At 58.3% G+C, this 20,316-nt stretch overlaps 1 protein-coding gene across 2 annotated transcripts; it reads left to right on the top strand.

Annotated features, from left to right (window-relative positions):
* Positions 1 to 786: 786 nt before the first annotated feature.
* On the top strand, positions 787 to 16,437 carry RRP1 (ribosomal RNA processing 1). Of its 2 annotated transcripts, XM_022596937.3 has the most exons (13): positions 806 to 1,041; positions 2,243 to 2,325; positions 3,518 to 3,575; positions 5,247 to 5,332; positions 6,799 to 6,860; positions 9,218 to 9,347; positions 9,436 to 9,500; positions 9,709 to 9,845; positions 12,609 to 12,694; positions 13,335 to 13,432; positions 13,580 to 13,599; positions 14,504 to 14,614; positions 15,914 to 16,437. In XM_022596937.3, exons 1-13 carry the CDS (start codon positions 909 to 911, stop codon positions 16,138 to 16,140), a joined length of 1,296 nt encoding a protein of 431 aa, XP_022452645.1. In that variant the 5' UTR covers positions 806 to 908; the 3' UTR covers positions 16,141 to 16,437. The 2 variants fall into 2 exon arrangements, with proteins under 2 accessions (XP_089766258.1, XP_022452645.1); XM_089910132.1 differs by lacking the exons at positions 12,609 to 12,694; positions 13,335 to 13,432; positions 13,580 to 13,599; positions 14,504 to 14,614; positions 15,914 to 16,437 and adding an exon at positions 12,196 to 12,602 and having other exon boundaries at positions 787 to 1,041.
* The last annotated feature ends 3,879 nt before the right edge of the window (positions 16,438 to 20,316 follow it).

Raw genomic sequence — 20,316 nt, 5'->3', positions numbered from 1 at the left:
TTTACAGAAAAAGTCTGCTGAGGCCCATTCTACATAAACACCATTGTTATACCTAAGAAAACAAACAATAATTCTGCAATATAACCTAACCTCTAGTTTCTATGCAAGCTTTCCAGTTGTCCCCCAAATTATTTTTTAGCTTATTTTAAAAAATCAGAGTCCAGTCAAGATTTGTATATTGCATCCCCTCCTTTACACATGCTTCACCCATGCCTTCGTTCATGACACTAACTGTGAAGCGTTGCGGACTGTCCCAGATCGGGTTCGCGATTCCCTCCTCGTGCCCCGTGCGCGGCCTTCCTGTGTCCAGAGGCCGGGCGCGGACCTACAGGCTGGACGAGGCCAGTGCAGCTTGCCCCATGGGTGATGCTGCCGCAAGGTGGGGCACCGGCCGGCGGCGTCAGGCCACTGCGGGCTGGGGCGATACTCGCGCCCCCCCCCCCGCGACCACCTTCCCCCCGCGTCGTGGCATTTTATGATGACCTTGGCTGACCCAACATTCACTGGATTCACTGGGGGCTTTCCTCTGCCTGTGCTCGCTGGCGTTCTTTAATAAAGAAGTGCCTTCCCTCAGCATCCGGGGGGGAAAACTACGGCACCCCCCAATTCCCCAAAGGCTGGCAAACACTAATGACCTCCTTCTAATTGCCTGTGTCCTGAGAGACTAACCGCCGAGGCAGAGCCAGATGGATTTGTCATTCCGGGCCCGGCCACTAGAGGACGGTGGCGTGCGGCCCGGGCGAGGCCGGCGCGGGCGCGTGACGTCACGCTGAGTCCAAGACAGGCCGGCGCGGGCGTGTGATGTCACGCGGCGCCTGGCAGAAGCCGGCGCGGTCATGTGACGTCACGTCGTGCGCCCAGGCGAAGCGGTGCGGTAACTGATACCCTGGGGTCTCGGCGCGGTCGCCATGGGTCCGCGGGTGCAGCTTCCGCCAGAAATCCAGCTGGCGCAGCGCCTGGCAGGGAACGAGCAGGTGACCCGAGACCGGGCGGTGAGGAAACTCCGGAAATACATTGTCGCCAGGACTCAGCGGGCCGAAGGTGGGCGCGGGGTTGGCGGCATGTGGGAGGGGGCGCCTCGGCGGACGGGCCGGGTGGGGGTCGCGGGGCGGCCACCCGGGCTAGGGGACCTTCCAACCTCGTGGAGTCTCCACGTGGTCGGGCCGAGTGGGCGGGGCCTGCGGCGATGCTTCCACCCGTCACCCGCTTCCCGCTCGTGCTCCCGCCTGAGCGCTTGGCACTCCGCCCCTTCCCCACCTTGGCTGCCCTGAAGGTGCGCGGCGCTCACCTCCTGCTGCGGTGGGCACGTGTCCCTATGCGGAGGCTCCACCTCCCCAGCCCCTTATTTCCTCTTCACAGTTAAGACCTGCCTTCCTCTGGGAACCGGTCCCCGCGTCAGCCCATATATCCCGCTATCCCTGCTACCCACTGTTTGGGCACCCTGTGTTTTTTCCTCAGAGCGGCATTTATCACTGTTGGTAGTCTTTTTCTTGTGTAATTATTGGGTTGTCGTCTGAGTTTCACGTAGTGTACAGTCCTCAGAGAACATGCTTCCTAAGTGATTCTCAAAATGTGGGTCTCAAAACGTGGCCCCATCAGCAGCTTCGGCATCACCTGGACATTTGTTAGAAATGCAAATTCTTGGGTCCCATCCCCGTACTGCTGAATCAGAAACTCTGACAAGTGGGCCAGAAATCCGTTTTAAGAAGCCCTCTGGGTGATGTGATCCTGTTGCTAAGTCTGAGAACCACTGCTCTGGAACAGGGTGCCAGACACGTAGTTAGGACCTCAGTACATACTTGTTGGTGATTTTATATGTTCAGTATCTGCCTTCATAACGACCCTGAATGAGGTAACTTGTAATTTTAAAATTTGAAAAGTGCACAAAGCCCAGGTGTAACGCCGGGTGAATTGTTGCCAACACTCACCTGAGTAGACACCATCCAGACCAGGAAATGGTGATTCACTCAATTTTGAATCGACAGAAATGGAGTACAGCGCCTGTTACTTGTAGACTCTCGGGAAATGTTTATTGAATGAATGAAATGACAGTTATCTGGGGGAGTCCTTCCAGCCACAGGCCCAGCAGGTTCTGAGTTGGGAGGATGGCTTGAGAGGGAGGGCCGGGTACCTTTACAGTAAGATGACTGCGGTCTAGTTCAGGCGTTCACATTTCTCTGGCTGTGTTCTGGCACTAAAAAGCTGGGTTCATCTGTTCTGAGCGTTGCTGTTTTTGGTGCAGGTGGTTTCTCTCATGACGAGCTGCTGAAGGTGTGGAAAGGACTATTCTATTGTATGTGGATGCAGGACAAGCCACTGCTCCAGGTGAGTGCCTGGGAGGGTACAGAAGGAGCTGGGGCAGCAGGAACAGTGGGAGGACAGGCGAGCACGCTGTCGACCCTCATTTTACTACTGCAGACACGCTGGGCAGAGTTTTACAGCTCCCATCCTTTTTGTGCTTTCAATGGCCGGAGGGGCCGGGGCCTTGGGTTACAGTGAGTCTTCCGCTTGCTGAGTTGAGCATTGCAGCAACACTGTTGAATGCCAGTGTGCGTCATGGCTGAAAACCGGGTTGTCTGTTCTGTGTTTGTCAGAGATGGCAATGAAGTGCCGAAATGCTGGAAACCAGGGGACGGAATTCACGTCTTCTGAGACGAGTATTTTTTCTGCTAGCCTTTTTTAGAAAAACAGACTTTAGAGCAGTTTTGGGTTCCCAAATGAGAGGAGGAGCTACTGAGGTTTCCCCCACCACAAGCACAGCCTCCCCCGTTATCACCCGTACCAGAGTGGGACCTTTGTCACCGTCCGTGGACCTACATGGCACGTGATCATCACCCAGAGTCCATAGCTTACCTTAAGGTTCACTCTTGGTGACGTACAGTCCGTGGGTTTGGATAAATGTACAATGACGTGCATCGTCATTATGGTATTTTACGGAGTAGTTTCACTGCCTTAAGATGCTAGTCTTTTTAGAAGTGTTTCCCAGCGGGAATTGTTTACTGTTCAGAATCACCTGGGTGGTGACGGTACTTATTTAAAATGCAGATTCCTGCGCTGTGTTCCACGCCTGATAAACTAGAAGCTCTCGGGGGAGGCTCTGGAATCGTCTGTTTAGCCAGTGCACTAGGTGATACCTGGCACAGTGACACAGGCAGGCAGCTGGTAACTTACGGGGTCTCATCAGCCCCCTTCTGCTGGTCAGGTGGCTGTGTGCTCCCGGGCTCCTGCTCTCCCGCCCCTTCCTTTGTCAGCCTCCGTTGCTCAGGGTTCAGCATCGATCATGCGGGCAGTCCCTGCCCTTGCTTGTTGTGAGGTCCCGTGGGCCCTGGCCTTCAGGGGAGGCCTCTCGCGGCCAGTGTGAGACTTGCAAACCCCCGGCTCGCTGGGCTGCGAGGCCCTGTGGAGCCGGACCCCGTGACGAGTGAAGACAGTTGAATGTCTGTCTTACTGCCGTTGCTCGTTGCTGTACGATCACGTTTGTTCAGGACTGAGGGCGTTTGTTCTGTTTCCTGCGCAGGAGGAACTTGGCAGGACCATTTCCCAGCTCATCCACGCTTTCCAGACCCCAGAGGCACGTGAGTATCCCCGCCATGGTCGCGCCCAGCCCCTGGACACGAAGCCTGTGTTCTGAGAGCGGGAGTGAGGGCCCCGTCCCAGCTGGCGTCTGCTGGTGCTGACGTGGGAGATGCTGTTCTGTTTGTCCTGCACGTGTTCGCTCACTTGCCCAGAGTAGACTCAGTTCAGGAGTCTAGAGGGCTAACCCTTATATTTCAGAATTACAGAGGAAAGCGGTGTAGTGTCCGTGGCTGTCTGACTGAATCTCACCTGATGGTGGTGAGGTTCCTGCAGAGCATCTTTCTAACTCTTGCGTTCTTGTTCCGACCAACTTCAGCCGTTCTCAACCCTGCGGCCTGCCCGTTGTGTCTTTAGAAATCCTGATGTCTAGACCCTGGTCCCATTAGGTCAAGCTCTGGGGGTGGGGCCTGGGCGCCAGCACCTGCGACACCCCCTGCCCTGCTCCGAGGGCAGCTAGGGCTGGGCAGCGTCACTGGCATGGACCCCGGCCGTGTGGGTGGGTTTAGTTCAGTTATGCTTAAGCTGGCAAAGTAGTCAGAAATAGGGAGTGTGCAGTTACAGTAACTGCGTTTGAGTAATCACTGGAGGAGATCCGTTCTCTATAACTTTTACCTTCTAAGAACCTCCAGAAGCGTTTCTGTGCTCAGTAGAGGGCCAGGTACAGAGCGTTCACTTGGTGACACTTGAATGAGGTAGTGAACGCAGGCCTGTCCTGTGGGAGATAAGAGGTGCCCTTTGGGGACTTCCCTGGTGGTCCAGCAGGTAAGACTCCGTGCTCCCAAGGCAGGGGGCTCGGGTTCCATCCCTGGTCAGATCCCATGTGCTGCAATAAGAAGTTCGCATGCCACAGTGAACAACCCGAGCGCTGCAACTAAGAGCCGGTGCAAGCCAAATAATAAATAAATAAATATGAAAAGAAAAGGTGGGGGGCCCTTTGTGTCCCTCCCGAGGGCTCTCTCCTGGGCGTGCAGACGGCCGTCTCCTCCTGTGTCTTCACGTGGTCGTCCCTCTGTGTGTGTCTGTGTCCTCATCTCCTCTGAACGACACCAGTCAGATGGGATTAGGACCACCCCAGTGACCTTCTACCTTAACCACCTCTGTAAAGACTTGTCTCCGAATAAAGTCATATTCCGAGGGATTGGGGGTTAGGGATTCAAGGCATGGGCTGGGGACCTGGTTGAGCCCGTAGCACTCCGGTTCTGACATACTGTTATTGGCAGGGTTTTGTGTTTGATCAGATGAGTGGATTCAGTGGGGCGAGTGCTGGGGCAGGGCGTGGGTGCCGGGCAGGGTCCTTAGCCCCAGCCGAGGTGGGGCAGCGGCAGTGGTTGCGTGGGGAGAGGCGGTCCGAGCGCTGCTTCTCGTGCTGTGGGGGCTTCCAGTGCTCTCTGCCTGATCTTCAGAGGCTGTGGCTTCAGTTTGCGGTTGTAGCTGGGATTTGCTTTTCTTTCCAAGGTTCTTAAAAGCCCCGTTTTTAAGCCAAATCCGTAGCACTGCTGTCAGCTCAGCACACTCAGGGGCTCAGCACCCCCGAGGCCGGTGCCATGCGACGTCCTGACAGGGCTTCTTCACGGCCCCTCCCCTCCCCTCCCCTCCCCTCCCCTCCCCAGGCAGCTGCCGCTTTCCTCTGCCCCCACCCCGACTCTCTTCTGGCCTTTTCTTTCCACCAGAGCACCTGTTCCTTCAGACATTCTGGCAAACCATGAACCGCGAGTGGATGGGCATCGATAGGCTGCGCCTGGACAAGTTCTACATGGTGAGGAAGCTGCCTGCCCCCCGCCAGGGTCCCTGCGGTGCTGGGGCACGGCGTCCAGCATCACAGCCCCTGAGCCCCCCACTGCCCCAGCAGTGCCAAGGACCAAGGCTGCTGGGTGGCGAGCGCCCTGCGGTCTGTTCCCTGTGAGCCTAGTTGGGCCGTGAGGGGAGCCTCGGCCTCACGTGGGGTGCGCATGCCGGGGTTCTGCACAGATTGTCGGTTCAGGGGAGGAGGGTCACAGTTGCCCCTGGGGGAGACTCGGTGGCGAAGCCCTTGCTGCTTTGCTGCCGTGAAAGCAGAGCTTAGAGCTCGGGCCCTGGACAGAGACCCCTGGGTCTGCTCGAGGGGGGCCGGCTTTGGAAGGTGTTTTTCTCTGGGCAGGGACAGTTTATGCAATAGCGTGCAGAATCTTCCTTGTCTTTCTCCTTTCCTGCGCTGCATTCTGGTGAATTTAGGTTATTGATCTGCGCTCAGAAGCGCAGGGAAAACTGGACTGTGTCTTGCTGCCGCCCCTGTTGAGCTGCACCTTTGTTACTGTGCTGCTATCCCCTGGGACTGGGGACAGTCCCCAGATGAGTGCTGCTGTCCGAGAGCAGGTGGCCCGATGCGGACAATGGATGGGGCAGCAGCCAGGCCTCGCTGAGCACAGGTCCCTGTGATCTGCCCCTCAGGCCAGCCACCCGCCCCATCTCAGTCCAGGGTTACACGGTCACCATGTGTGTGATGTCAGGCGTTAAAGTGAGGACAGCTGGTGGGCGAGCGTGGGGCTCAGGAGAGAAGGAGGACGGCGCTGATGCGTGTGGGCAGGCGGGGGGCCGGGCGCTGGCCTTTGCACGGTTATAGAACGCCCGCTCGTAATTCAGAGGGGCTGTGTCCCAGGATGCAGTGCTGGGCCTTAGGTCGGGGGTTCTGCTGCTGTCCGTGGCCTGTTTCCCGCGCCCCCCTGTGGCCGCGCAGCCCTGCTCTAGAGGCTGGTCTTCCTGGCGGCACCACAGGTGTCCTCTGTCGCCTTTCACCACTACGGGTCCCCCCTGCAGGCTTGTTGGGTTCATGCCGGCAGGTAGGGAAACCGGGCAGTCAGCCACTGTGCCGGGGATTGTGGGCAGAGAAGGAAACTGGTTTCTCCCTCGGGTGGGGAGAAGCTCGGGGGGGCTCAGAGGAAACAGTCTCTGGCGCAGACCTGGTGGTTCCGAGGCTCCGCTCTCCTGGGGGAGCTCCACGTCGTCCCGTTTTCACCCTGGAAACAAGCCCGTCCCTCGCAGCCACCGATTGTGGTGTGTGGTCACTCCCCGTGTCCCTGCTGTGAGCCCAACGTCCTGCTACTCTTGGGAGGCTGGGCGCCTCCCGCAGGTCCAGGTCCCTAGCAGCTCTCCAGGGCCTGCCATGTGCAGTGGGGTGCCCAGACGACCTGGGGCAGAGGGGAGGTCTGGGTGGTGCCACTAACGGGGTCTCCTCCTGTGCCACAGCTCATGCGGATGGTCCTGCACGAGTCACTGAAGGCCCTGAAGACGCGCGGATGGGACGAGAGGTCAGTGTCCCAGAGCGGCCTGCGGCAGCCTGTGCCACTCGGGCTGGTCTGGGTCTCTCCTCTACTCATTTGTCAGCTTTATGTTGAAGGGTGACTTAGTGCTGGAAACAAAGGCATTTTTAAAATTAAGTTTGTGCACGTGTTCGTGGGAATGTTTGTTTCAGCCTTGACGGTGAGTTCTTACTGGATCAGAACTAAGTCCTCACCAAAGGAGGCGCGGCTGAGCAGCTGTTCTTGTAAAACCTGGCACCTTCAGCTCTGTCATCGGCAGTCATTGCTCTCAGCTCTACAAATACTTGAGCCGTCCAGACTTCACTTGTGTGTGTCCCTCCAAACTGTAAGGGCCTGCGTTTTCTGGCTCACCTCAGGCCTCCCCTGGCACCTGGCAGCTGGGTGGGATCCTCAGGTTGGGCTGGGCTAGGCTCTGCTGTGTCTTAGCTCCTCCCACAACCCCTCCTGGAGACCAAGCAGGGGCGGGGCTCCTACAGCCTGGACCTGCCCCTTCGCCTGAGGCTCTGCATCCAGGTTACAGCAGCAGGTTTCCAAACCTCCCGGGGGCAGTCTGAGATCACAACAGAAAGTGGGTTTCTGAGCATTTACATTTTAAAGTTTTTGGAATTAATTAAAATGTAAAAAAACCCTTTTTTCTACTTATAAGTGTGATGGATGTTCATTGTAAAGAACTCAGGAAACTTTTTATAAACACTGAAAAGCAATTTTAACTCCAGCAGACAATTACTTTTTTAAAAAATATATACATATTTTTTTATGGCTGCGCTGTGCGGCTTGTGGGATCTCAGTTCCTCGACCAGTGATTGAACCCGGGCCACGGCAGTGAAAGCGCGGAATCCTAACCACTAGGCTACCAGGGGACTCTCCGACGATTATTGATGCTTTTAAAGTGTTGCCTAATTGCATGGTCCAAAAGAGCTGTAGCAGGCTGCTTATTTATTTTACTGAGAATGTGTCAAAAACGTCTCATGTCAGTGTCCTGGTGCTGCATGGTTGGGGGGCGGGCACTGGGGGAGAGGGCTTGGAAACAGTGTATTTTGAATTTGTTTGTGATTAAAAAGTGATGGTAAAGGAGTTTATTTTTAAGCCCAAGGATAATAAATCTAGGACCCAGATGTCAAAATACCTGCCAGACTAGAGAATGCAGCTTACGGCCGTGTTATTCTAAGGCTGTCTCATTTTCTGAATAGCAGAGTTAAACTGTCCCTGGCCTGGCAGCCCCCCTGCCCCCATAAAAGGTCAGCAGGATTTGGCCTGCAGTTACTGGAATTACTGTTATAGGTTGAGAACGACTGTGGGTGACTACATTTTGGGCAAGGGTGCCTCTTTTAGTGATTTTCTTCCTTAAAGTTCTATGAAGACCTGGGAGTCTCACTCATTTCTGGATTTAGGATTGTGTTATCCGGGGGGTGGCTAGTGACTGAAGCAGGGTTCAGTGTTAAAGGGACGATTTTATTTATGTTAATCTTGGGCTTGGGGGTGTGGTTGTTACCATGAAAGTAGCTCCATCCTCATTGTCACTGGTAATTCAGCGCAGAGATCCTTTTGCAGAAACTGGTAACCTCCCATTGCCCTGGGATAACCAGTCCTGCTTGCTGTATCTGCTCTTTGGGCCTTCTCCGTCCTTAAGAGTAGCGGGCTGTAAGTGTGACATTCCTGTCTGCGTGAAGGTGACTGTTGTCCGCAGCCTGGCAGAGGCGGTCTCTGGCCCCCGGCCTGCCTCCCTTCCGCTGAGCCACGGGAGGCGCCCCGGTATTGTCAGCATTGTCCGGGGAGCTTCTTGAAGGATACGTGCTCTACGGTTCAGGTGCAGGGACCTGTATATTAACAAGCACCCAGGAGCTTCAGGTGCATCTGGGCCACTAAAGACCGGTCTCTGGAACTCTCTGATCTGGGATTCCCCAGGCCTCTGAGACCGTTGAGACCCACGTGCCTGGGTGAGGTCTGACGTGACGTGTGACCATCCACGGGTCCGGTCCAGCAGGACCCGGGAGGCAAACTCGTCCCCTTCTCTGGCCTCCGTCTCCCTTTGCGTTTGCTCTGTCCTGGTGAGCCTTCCCGCGCAGTTCCCAGCGGGGACAGTAGGCACACCAGACACGGTGGGCTCTTGCTTTATAGCCGAGGTTCAGTCCTGCCGTGTGTCGTGGTCCTGGCCATTGCCCGTGGATCCATACTCGCAGGAGTCCTCTGTGCCGGCACAGACCCAGGTCATCGGGTCTTCCTGTGTTGGTGGACGGGGCGTCTGCCTGTGACTGTGTCCCGTCAGAGCCCCCTGCTCAGGCAGAGTGAACCCATCGCCTTGCTGCCCCTCGTGCTGCTGCTGGACTTGCCTTTTCTTGCCCCAGACAGACCGAGCAGCTGCTGGAGCTGCTGATGACAGAGATCCTGCACCCCGACAGCCAGGCCCCCAACGGAGTGAAGAGCCACTTCATCGAGATCTTCCTGGAGGAGCTGACCAAAGTGGGCGCCCACGAGGTAGGTGGTAGGCGGCAGGGTGAGGGCAGCGGCCAGGCTGCTTGGGTGCCTGAGGCCCAGGAACTGAGCCCCCGCTCTGTCCCCGCAGCTGACGGCGGACCAGAACCTCAGGCTCATTGGGCCCTTCTGCACGGTCGCCGCCAGGACTCAGGAGTGAGTGCGGTTCCCTCCTGCCCACCTCTTCTGTTCTGCTGAGTCCCCAAGGGGGCTGCCCTTAGGAAATGCTGTGTGCTCACGACGGGCCAGCAGGGGGGCCAGCGGGGCTGAGGGGCTGGGGTCAGGAGAGACGGGCACAGGGAGGCGGTGTTTCTTCCCTGGAGGGTCCAGCCTGACGGGTGGCTGCGGTGCGGCTGCCCCTTAGCTCCCTGGTTTTGCACAACATCACTCGAGGCATCTTTGAGGCGATTGTGGAACAGGCCCCGCTGGCCATCGAGGATCTCATGAAGGAACTGGTGGAGGAGCGGGATGGAGACACGCCGTCCAGGGAGCCCCCTGAAGGTGAGGACCGCGCTCATCTCATCGGGACGACGGGCCTGCCCTGCTCTGAGCCCGCGGTGGCTCTGCGGGAGCCCTGCCTTCACCTCTTGCCCCGTCCCCTCGATTCTGCCCACCCCACCGAAGTCCGTGCTCAGCTCTGCAGCCAGGGTGACCTTGGGAACAAGTACACACGTTGTTCACTCTCCTAACCCTTGCCCCGTGGCCGTCCGCATCCTCATGGCTTCCTGGGCTCTGCTCCTGCCCCGGGGCGTCTGCCCTGCTCTCCCGTCCCTGGCAGGGTCTCTGCCCTCCGTCCCTCCAGGCCCTACCCTGTTTAAAGTGCAGCCTCCCAGTGCCTACCCTGCCTCGCTCACTGGGCGTTTCCATGTTGATTCTCACTTTCTGGCATAAGTCACTTGAAGTTACCTAAATCACTTGTTCATCTTTCTGGCCTGGCTTCCGCCACCGGATGTCAACTCTGCCAGGACAGGGACTCTTGGCCATGCTGTGTACCTGGTGTTCGGAGCAGCGCCTGGCACGGAGGGGGTGCCGCTAGATCGCGATGGATGAGTGAGTGAGTGAGTGGATGAATGAACGAGTAGAAGGTAGCACTTGTGAACGTCCCTCTGGGGGCAGGGCCTGTGGGCTCCGCATCAGTGGTGTCCAGGCTGGCCTGTCCACCTTGATGCTAAAGTGGGTCTTCGTGGTTCGCCATCTGGTCTCGTGACTGTCCTCTGGGTGACCTGTGCACTGTATCCTGTGGCTTTAGGGGTGTGTGTTGTCCACCAGCTTCAGGACTTTTCTGCTCTTGCCTTTTGTTGTGGTAAAATACACGTAATGTAAGGTTTACCACCTTGACCGTGCGTAAGTGCACTTGTTGTGCAGCCATCACCGCTGTCCATCCACAGAACTTTTCATCTTCCCAAAGTGAATCTGTCCCCGTTGAACACTCCCCGTTCCTCCCTCTGCCCAGCTCAGCTCCTGGCACCCACCGTTCTGCCTCCTGTCTCTGTGAATCTGACCGTTGATGACTCTGTGGTTCCTGTCAGTAGGATCAGACAGTATTTGTGTTTGTGTCTGTCTCATTTCACTCAGCATAACATCTTCAGGGTTCATCCATGCCGTATCACGTGTCAGAACGTTCCTCCTTTTTGAGGCCTAATAATATTCCATTGTATGTATTTCACGTTTTGTTCCCCATTCATTGGTAGATGGAGTCTTGGGTTGCTTCCATGTTTCAGCTGTTATGGGTAACGCCGCTGTGAACATGGGTGTACAGATATCTGTTTTGAGACCCTGCTTTCCGTTCTTTTTGGTCTGTACCCAGAGGTGGAATTGCTGGATCGTATGGTACTTCTGTGTTTAACTTTTTAGGAGCTGCCATGCTGTTATCCACAGCGGCTGCATTGTTTTACATGCCCCCCAACAGTGCACAGGGGTTCCAGCTTCTCCACACCCTCGCCAGTGTTTGTTGTTGTCTTGTTTTGGTAGTGGCCATCCTCATGGGTGCTAAGTAATATCATTGTGGTTTTGATTTGCATTTCCCTAATGATTATTGGGAACACCTTTTCATGTGTTTATTGGCCGTCCATATATCTTTGGAGAAATGTCTGTTCGAGTCCTTTGCCCATTTTTGAGTCAGATTTTTTTGTTGTTGAGCTTCAGGAGTTCTTTCTGTATTCTGGATAATAACCCCTCCCCAGATACCTGATTTTCCGGTATCTTCTCCCGCTCTGTGGGTGGCCTTTTTACTCTGTTGCTAGTCCCTTTTGATGCACAAAATTTAAAGTTCGTATCAAGTCTGGTTTGTCTAATTTTTCTTGTTACCTGTGCCTTCACCGTCATATCCAAGACATCGTGGCCAAATCCAATCTCCTGAAGTTTTTGCCCTACGTTTTCCTCTGAGTTTTATTGTTTCTTTAGGTCTTTGATCCATTTTGAGTTAATTTTAGTATATGATGGTAGGTAAGGGTCCACCTTCATTCCTCTGCACGGGGATGTCCAGTGTCCCCCCCACCATTTGTTGAAGGGACAGTCCTTTCCCCACTGGCCGGTCCTGTGCCCTCGTGGAAGGTAGTTTGATGGTAGAAGCGAGGGCTGACTTCTGTGGCCTCTGACTCCCGTGCCCTTGCTGGCGCACCCCTGGGCTTTCTCGTCGGTCAGCACCCCGGCCACACTGTCCGGCTCTCTTGGACGTCCTTCCTGGCTCCCCCTTCCCCTCCTCCTCTTCCTCAGTAGCCCGAGTCGCCGGCACAGGCTGACCCAGGGGCCCATGGCGGCCTAGGGCCTGCCTGCAGCCCTGCTGTTGTCATTCTGTACCACACATGCCTGTCCCTCTCGGTCACCTGTTGACCGAACCTGTCTTCTGTAGGTAGTGACGTCAGGGCCCCAGGTGTCTGGCCAGCGCAAGCTTCCTCACCCGAAGCCTCATCTCGCGTCGCCCCTCCATCCAGGCTGCCCCGTGGCTGGACCAGCCGCCCTTCTTGCCCATCCTGGGACGTCCCGCGACTGCTGCCTAAGATGCCCATTCATGATCCCCTCCTGGTTTCACTTTTTGGACTGGTCGGGCCCCACCTTCTCTGGGACGGCTCCCTCGTTTTTAGGCCAGTGTGGGCACTGCCGCCCTCGGGGGGAGGCCGTCAGTGCCCCTGCTATCCTGTGCTGTGGGCTCCTGTGCCCAGGTGTGGGCCCTGGCAGGCAGGGCTTCTGGTTCCCAGGTGCTGGGGCCCCGTGACACCTGTGGCACCAGGCGTGTCTTGAGTCCCTGGGACCCTTTCGTTCTAGGCTCCGTCAGTGGGGCTGAGCCTGACCCGGGCAAGGAGCAGGGGGGCGACGACGACGAGGAGGACAGCGCCGGCCCCGTCCTGCAGGTGGGTGGCCGGGCCCCGCGTGGGCTGAGCTCCCGGCCTCTGGAAGGCAGAGCGGGGTGGCATCTGTCCAGCCGGGGCTTGGAGGAACACAGGTGCCCTGGAGCCTCGTCTGCAGAAAGAAGCGCAGATTTGTTGAAAGTGGAGTTGGGGGCTGGGCGCCGGGAGGCTGGGCTCCGGCTTCACCGCCCGACAGCTGCCCCAGGTCTGCCTGCGGCTCCCCTCGAGGGCGAGGGCGCTGGGGCCGCCAGGGTGACGCGTGCTGAGTGGGGGGTTTTTGGGTCCCCACTCGGAGTCAGAGCTCAGCGGACAGGATCTGTGACTTGATGAATTAGTAGCATTTTGGGTAGCCTGGGTTAAATTTATCAGGTTAGTTTTACTTGTTTCTCCTGGAGGGTTGACAGCTGTGCAGAGGCTCACCTCGCGGCCCCTCGTGATCCACTGGGCGGCGCTGCCCTGGAGCGTCTGCTGCCGCGTGTGCTGGGGTGGGGACAGCGTTTGCAGGGGGAGGGGCGGAGCAGCGGGGGACCTTGGGGCACAGCCTTGGCGTGTGGTCCTCGTGCTCTTTCTCTCTGTTGGTTCCCGTCCTGGGAGCACCTGTGGGGGCTGACTTTGGCCTCCACGGTGTCTGTCCGTGAAACAGTTCGACTACGAGGCCGTTGCCAACAGACTGTTCGAGATGGCCAGTCGCCGGGACACCCCTCCGCAGAACCGGAAGCGCCTCTACAAAGTCATCCGGAAGTGAGTAGCCCCGGGCCCTCCGCTCTCTGGTGGCCTCACCCAGGTGGGAGGGCAGCCGTCTTCAGAGCTCGGGCATGAAGGGGCTTCCCGGGGGCGGCTCCCCCCTCTCCAGAGGCCGTGGCGGGTGACCGTCTCTCGTTCTTTCAGGTTGCAGGCCCTCTCGGAAGGTGAGCATCGGGCCGCCAGGCCTAGACGGCATCTCGTCCTCTTGGGAGTGGATCGGGTGGCGTGTTCTCCCACAGCATGGATGGGTGCAGAGAGGCCGGAGGTGGTGTTTCTCCGGGGGAGGCAGGCTGCGGGCGTCTGCGGCCCTTGTCCTAGTGAAGTGCGGGGGATCTCAGGGCTGAGTGTGCGGGAGGGGCTGACCTGGCGCCCGAGAACCTGCATTTCCAGTAAGTGCCCAGGCCTGCCGCCCTGCTGCTCGGCGCTGCAGCGCCCGACTCCACTTCTCGGTGTGTGGCTGGCGGAGCCGGCGTGGCTTGTTCTGAAAGACAGTTTCCTAGAAGGTTTAAGATAGAAGATGTAAGCGTTTTTCCCCCAACATTTCATTATGAAAAATTTTAGACACGTGGTGAAGTCAAAAAGGATTTTACAGTGCATACCTGCATGTCCGCCACCTCGGTTCTGCCATCAATTTAGTGTCCTTGTTTTACCGTGTTTCTTCCTCCCCCCACCCACCCCTCAGTCAGGTTGTACTCCCAAATACTTCACGCTGGGGTTGTGTTTTTTAGATGAAATTTACATTCAGTGGAATGCATGAATACTGGGTGCATCTGGTGGGCTTAGACTGAAGCACACACCTGTGTGACTCAAACCCACCGGGACCCAGAAAGGTCACTTGCCCCTTCCCAACATAAGCGTCTGTAGGATGGAGCAAGACGTGTCCCAGCGCTCCAGGAACCGGCTCTTCCGGGTGCCGTCTGTTGGTGCCCGGTGAGCTGCCCGCAGCTGCGGTGGAGTCCGGCTGGGGCCTCCTTGCCCGGAGCTCGTGGCCGTGGTGCTGGTGGCAGTGGACACATAGACCGTAGCCTCCCAGCCCACAGCCTCCTGATGGCCCGCCTTGATCTTTAGGCCTCTTCCCCGAGGACGACATCCCAGAAAAAGCCTACAGGAATCCGCGGGGTGGAAGACGGGTGAGGATGAAGAAGCGCTTGTCCGAATCCCAGCTGCAGAACAAGACAGGTAGGCCTGGTGGGTGGGCTGCTGGCCTGGGGCTTCGTTACCTGCGTGCTGTGCTGCCCGCTCATGTCACCTGTGACTGAGGCCTGTTTCCAGGCATGATTCCCCCTCCCAGCCTGCTGCCCCCAGCGCCCACTGCCCCTGTGTCCTGGAGATGTGGCGCCCTGGCCCCGATGCCCCGCTGCTCAGGGGCTGTTTCTGCTGTCTGGCCCGTGGGCCACTCCCTGCGTTCCCCGCTCTGCTTCCCTGTGGCTCCGGTCTGGTGCCTCTTCCTGACCCTTTTCCATCTTTGATCTGACCTGGTCCGTGCCTCCTCTTGCGTCTCCCGTGGCGTCCTCCAGGGAGCCCCTAACCTCGCTGCGCTCTCCTCCTTGATTTTAGAGGCTTCCCCCTCTCCCGTCTTCCCTCCCCTCCCCCTTCCTCCCCCTCCCCCCTTCCTGCCTCTCCCCCTTCTCTCCCCTCCCTCCCCCAGCTTGTCCACAGGCCTGTGGTTAGAACGTGACTGACCTTGCTAAGGGCTGTCGTGCGCTCCTGGCACACCCCAAGCCCTGTACCCACTGTAGACCACTGGGGCTGCCCCCTGCAGTGGGATGGTCTGTGCCCACAGCACCGAGCGGGGCAGGAGCCAGAGGCACTCCTGGCTGGAAGGGGACACAGAAGAGGGAGAGGCGGTGGCTCCACCCCACACCGAGATCCCTCCTGTGTCATCCGTGTGTGGTCAACTGGCCCCAAGTCCTGGGCCCCAAGTGCCCTTTGAAGGGTCTCTCCGTTCACCCCTGCTCCGGCCTGGGCCAACCCTGTCCAGCTCGTTTCACACCAGGGCCGCTTAGCAGGCGTGGACTGGCTCACATACTCGTGCCAGGCTGGGCCCTGGACGCTGACTGTCGGCTGTCACGTTGACTGAGAGGCCTGCCCCTGCTTTCCCAGCTGCCCCTTCCGACCAGCGTACCCTCTGGCCCCACGTGCACTGAGCCTGGGCCCGCCCGCCCCAGATGTCCTGCCTTTGCCCAGTTCCCTTTCTTCTTGTTCTGTCCTCGTGCCGGTCGTCCTAAAGGCCCACCTCCCGGTCAGCCTCCCTGGCGTCAGGAGCCCGAGTAGGTTTCCCTGCCTGACGGCCGTGGAACTCACAGCACTGCTGGCACAGGCCTCTGTGGGGTCGACGCGGGTCCACTCCCGAGGCCGTCGGTGCCTCTGCCGAGCACTGTGTGTCCTCTGCCACCCTGGGGCTGGCACCTCAGTCAGCATCACAGCAGTTGGAGCTGGTCTCCTCGACGCCTCGTTTACTAGGCCTTGCCATTTCAGGGAGAGCTGCAGAGGAGGCCTCGTGTCCAGACCCGAGCCCGGCATCCGTGAGGCGGCGCCGGAGCGCAGGGGCTGACCCCGCCATGCCCCGGGAGCAGCCCGGGGGCCGTGGCAGGAGAGGGGCCCCCAGGAGGCGGCGGCGGCCTTGGGCGGGCGCCAGAGCGAAGGCGGCCGATGGCCAGGCGCCAAAGGCGAAAAGGAAGCGGGCCCTGGAGGGCCAGAAGTGATGTCCGCCAGGCACTCCGGGGAGGATGAGGGGACGGGACAGTCAGGCTGGGTTCCCGAGACTCTGGACACCGACCGCTCCCCGACTTACTGTGTCGGGAAGTGGCAGAGGTCAGGACTCAAGGGGGTTGGACCCTCACTTAGCGCCTGCGTCCCAGAATGTGCTGCGGCTGTGCTGACCTTGGTCAGGCCGGCGGACCCCCGGGACTGGAGCCTCCCTGGAGGCACCCTCCCCAGGCAGGGGACCGGCTGCCCGCCGGGCATCTGTAAATAAAGTGCCACGCGGCGCCTACAAACCAGTCCTGCCCTGGTGCGTTTATGCGGGTTCTCTGGGGGCGTTTGTGTTTTGCACCCGAAGTCTGTTGACGCGGTCCTCAGACATGCTCGGCAAGATGAGGCCGAGGGTTACCAGCGTCGTGTGGACGTGCACTTGATCAGCTCGGGCTGGGAGCTGACAGTGAACCTGTGCTTTGGGCAGGAGGGTCGGTTCCCTGCCCGCCCCTTGTCCCTGACTGAGGCAGAGCTGGATCTGAGGTCCCTGTGGGCGCCTGCATGCCTCCCCTCGCCTCCTTTGGATTCCGTTTCAGCCCTTGGCCCGAGTCCCAGTTAGATGGAAAATAGAAACGGGCCGTAGTGCCGTGTGGGCTCCAGTGGCTCCCAGGCAGGGCTGTGGCCGTGGCCATGGCGAGGGCTGCCCGGGTGACAGGTGCGTGCCGCCTCAGTCAGCCAGGCCGGCCTCTGCTGGGCCGAGGTGTGTGCAGCCCGGCGACAGGCCCAGCCTGGGGGGGACCCGTAGAGACCGGAGCCGAACCTCAGTTTCCAAAGCCCAGCCGTGTGTGAGCACGGCCCCCCTGGAGTAGACGCCCGGGGACCCCGTTTTGGTCCAGCTGTGAGGTGGGTGGGGCTGGTGGGGTGCAGGAGTAGGGAGGGTAGTGACAAGTCCCAGAGTCTACGTCCCTTAAAGTTTAAGTGCCTTTCCCCGTTGCCGAAAATAATCAGTAAACAATCTACGATACGCATAGAAAAGAGTTTTATTTGAGCCACACTGAGGACCATAGCCCAGAAGACAGCCTGTCATAACTCTGAGAACTGCTCCAGAGAGGCAGGGTTTGCAGCACAGTTTTCTGTCCTGTCAGAACAAAGAATGTTAGGTCAGGGGTACATTCCCTCAAGGTTTCAAAAACCAGACCAGCAGGTACACAGCGAGTCAGTGTGGCCTTGGCACCTGGGAGGGAGGCTTATCGTCAAAGGAGGACCAGCGTTGGCCTCCCAGGAAGGGAGGCATTTCACTTTATGTTTAACATGGACATTCTTCTGGTCAGTGCGCCCTCTTCTTTAATAATTACAGCGGATGGACAGTGTATGTTTGAAAGGCCACAAACAGGCTGTTCTCGTCAGCGTCAGGTGCAAGTTAGCTCACGCATAAGCCGGAACGACGTCCCCAGGCCTCAGTACGCGAACATTCCTTTCACCACCCCAGAGCGGCTTCAGGAGGCGCCCACCACAGACTGCCGGCGGGCAGGGCTGGCTAACGGGCAAGGTGACCTGGCTGATAACCCTCGAGCTGTCACTTCCTCCCCAGCTGGGACCCTGGGAGGGAGGGCGCTGCTGCTATTAGCACTGTTTTGTGGGTGCGGGCAGGTGTTTTTTTTGTTTTTTATTGGAATTCCTTTGATCAAAAAGTATGGAAGCAGCCATACTGTAGAAGTTTCTGGGGGGAAAGAAGCAGCAGTCATTCCTGATTGCAGTTCTTAAAGCAGTGCCATTCTCCTGTCACTGTTCTCAGGCCACGTTGTATGAACATCTCCCGTGTCTTCAGGATCCTTCGCCTGTAACCGTGTTACGTAGCTGTGGGCACTGGTGGGCTGTGGGTTGCAGTTGCTCTGATGGGCAGTGTTTCTCCGGTGTGAGGAAACGTTCCCATCGGGCAAAATGAGGAAATTAAATACGACCGCCAGCCATTGTGCCCCAGGAAAGCTTGTGTTCCAAAGGGGGCATCGTTTTTTTAAGCGCCTTGTTGAGATATGATTCAAGCTCCAGAAAACGTTTTCACCCATGAGGATGCCTGGGCCCCTCCCAGCTCCCGCCCCCAGCCCCTGGCAACCGCTAACGACTTTCTGTGCTGCTTTCTCGGTTTTCAGATAGTGAAAATCAGTGTGTGGCTTCCTTCAGCGTGTGTTCAGCGTTCATGCGCCTTGGGACATGTGTCAATTGCATTCCCTCTATGGCTGAGTAGTAAATACCCCGCTGTGCGGATGGGCCCTCTTGGGCGGGGGCATCGCAGAAGCGACGTTGGCTCTCCCTCGGTCCCGCCCAGGCCACCGGGTTTCCACCTGCCCTGCAGTTGGGAGGGGGGGTCTTGAGAAAGTGACCTTCCCCCTGGGGGCTAACACAGTGTTATAGGAGGGGGCTCTGGAATTCTGGTGCCCAGTTTCTCATCAAACTTCCACTTATTCATCTGTGCCAGCAGCCCAGGTTTCCTGTCTGATCCAGTGGTTATACGTAATCCCTTACTGTCACTTACGTTACTGCTCAGCGCAGCCTCCAGTGGGAGCCCTCAGGCCGGCTCCTGAGACCCTTCCCCAGGCGCTCGCTCCCTTGCCCTCGTTATGGCAGGAAGCCCCAGCCCTGGGCCAGCCATGTCTCCAGAGAGCGCTGGCTCCTTTGAGGGCCCGGCCCTGCACGGCCCCGGAGGAGCTGGTGTGGATGAGGGTCTTCCGGGTCCCTCGTCTTTCTTATTGAGATTTACTTTACAGACCGTATGATCCAGTGGTTCTTAGTATATTCATAGGGTTGTGTGTCTGTCACCTCAGTCCATCTTAGGACATTTTCATTTACCCCCAAAGAAACCCTGTGCTCAGGGCCTCCTATACACTGGGGAGAAAGCCTGAGGGAGGCTTTTGGATCACCAGGGGCCCCCACCATGAGATTATTGACCACCAGGCTAAGACGTTCATTTATAGTTTCCTGGAGCAGTTGGGGTCTAGGACAGATACCACTGTGTCTGAGTGACCTAAGCTTCCAGTAGCAATTGTGTTTTTATAGCTTTGCGGTTATGACTGGCTCCGCTAAAGGTTCTCTTCCCGGGAGACTGGATGGTCGCTCTGGAGCTAGGTCGGGGACCACCACCGCCCCCCCCGCCATGTGCCAGTCCACGTGGACTGACCCGGAGCTTCGTCCTGATAACGAGATGGCAGTCGTGTCGTGGGGCCCTCGGCTCTCCGCCCTGGCTTGCTGAGAAAGGTCCAGAACAACAGCCCGAAGTTCTTCAAGTTCTTGCATCAGCCTGTTGCTCATCACACGGTCCAGTGGCCCAAAACTCCGCTGTAGCCGGGACCAGGCGGAGCCAGGCTGACTACTTTGACTCCTTAACGCCAGTGGGGGCAGCTCTGGCCCAGGCGGAGTCTAAGGGCTGCATGGGAAGGTCTTGCTCCGGGAGGGGTGGGCGTGAGGGGGGGCCTGTGTGCTGCAGACGGTTCACGAGGGGGAGGGACCTGCCAGGGCCGTTTGGGACCCCCCTCGGGTAGTGGGGTGGGGTGGATCTGGGGACAGTCGCACCAGCAGCTGAGACCGGGTCCTGGTCCCTCCCTAGGAGAGTGCCTGCCTGCTCTGGGCCTATTTCCTCACCTGTCCATGGGGCGCGGCCAGTGGTATCAGGCGGCGTCACGGGGCATCCCTGACAAGTGGGTGGTGGCCCTGCCGCTGGTGCCAGCAGGACGGAGCGTGGGGTGCCGGGGGAGGGACGACGGGAACCAGCCTCACCTGTGTCCTTTCCTGGGAGGCACTCACCCGAGTTAGGATTTGTGCAGCATCTTGCAACAGCTGCCCCAGCGCCCTTAGAGGACAGGAGGTGGGCGGTCTGCGCCCGGCCCCTCCTGGTGGTTCCAGGGCAGCGCCCGCCCCCAACCCCTGGGGTCCGGCCACACGTGGACGCCTGCACACCTCCCGGCGCCCCCGATCGCCCTTTCCTTTTCTCCGTCTCGCTTGGGGGTCCGAGCTGCATGATTTCCAGTTTTGACGTTCGGTGTTTTGGGGGCTGTGCTCCCTGGCTGGACCTGAGACCTTCGAGTGTCCCGTGCCCCTGGCAGCCCACCTCCCTGCCCCTCTCCGCAGTCACCCCCTCTCCCTTATTTCCTCCCCCCTCCCCTTCCCCCTTTTCTGCTTAAATGTTTATTCAG

Source organism: Delphinapterus leucas, chromosome 4 (assembly GCF_059928025.1).
Source record: "Delphinapterus leucas isolate spDelLeu-1000000601 "Yukka" chromosome 4, BTC_Dleu_Yukka2, whole genome shotgun sequence".
NCBI classification, from domain to species: Eukaryota; Metazoa; Chordata; class Mammalia; order Artiodactyla; family Monodontidae; genus Delphinapterus; species Delphinapterus leucas.
Note: the sequence above shows the minus strand (reverse complement) of the source record. Positions and strands in the feature narration are given on the sequence as shown.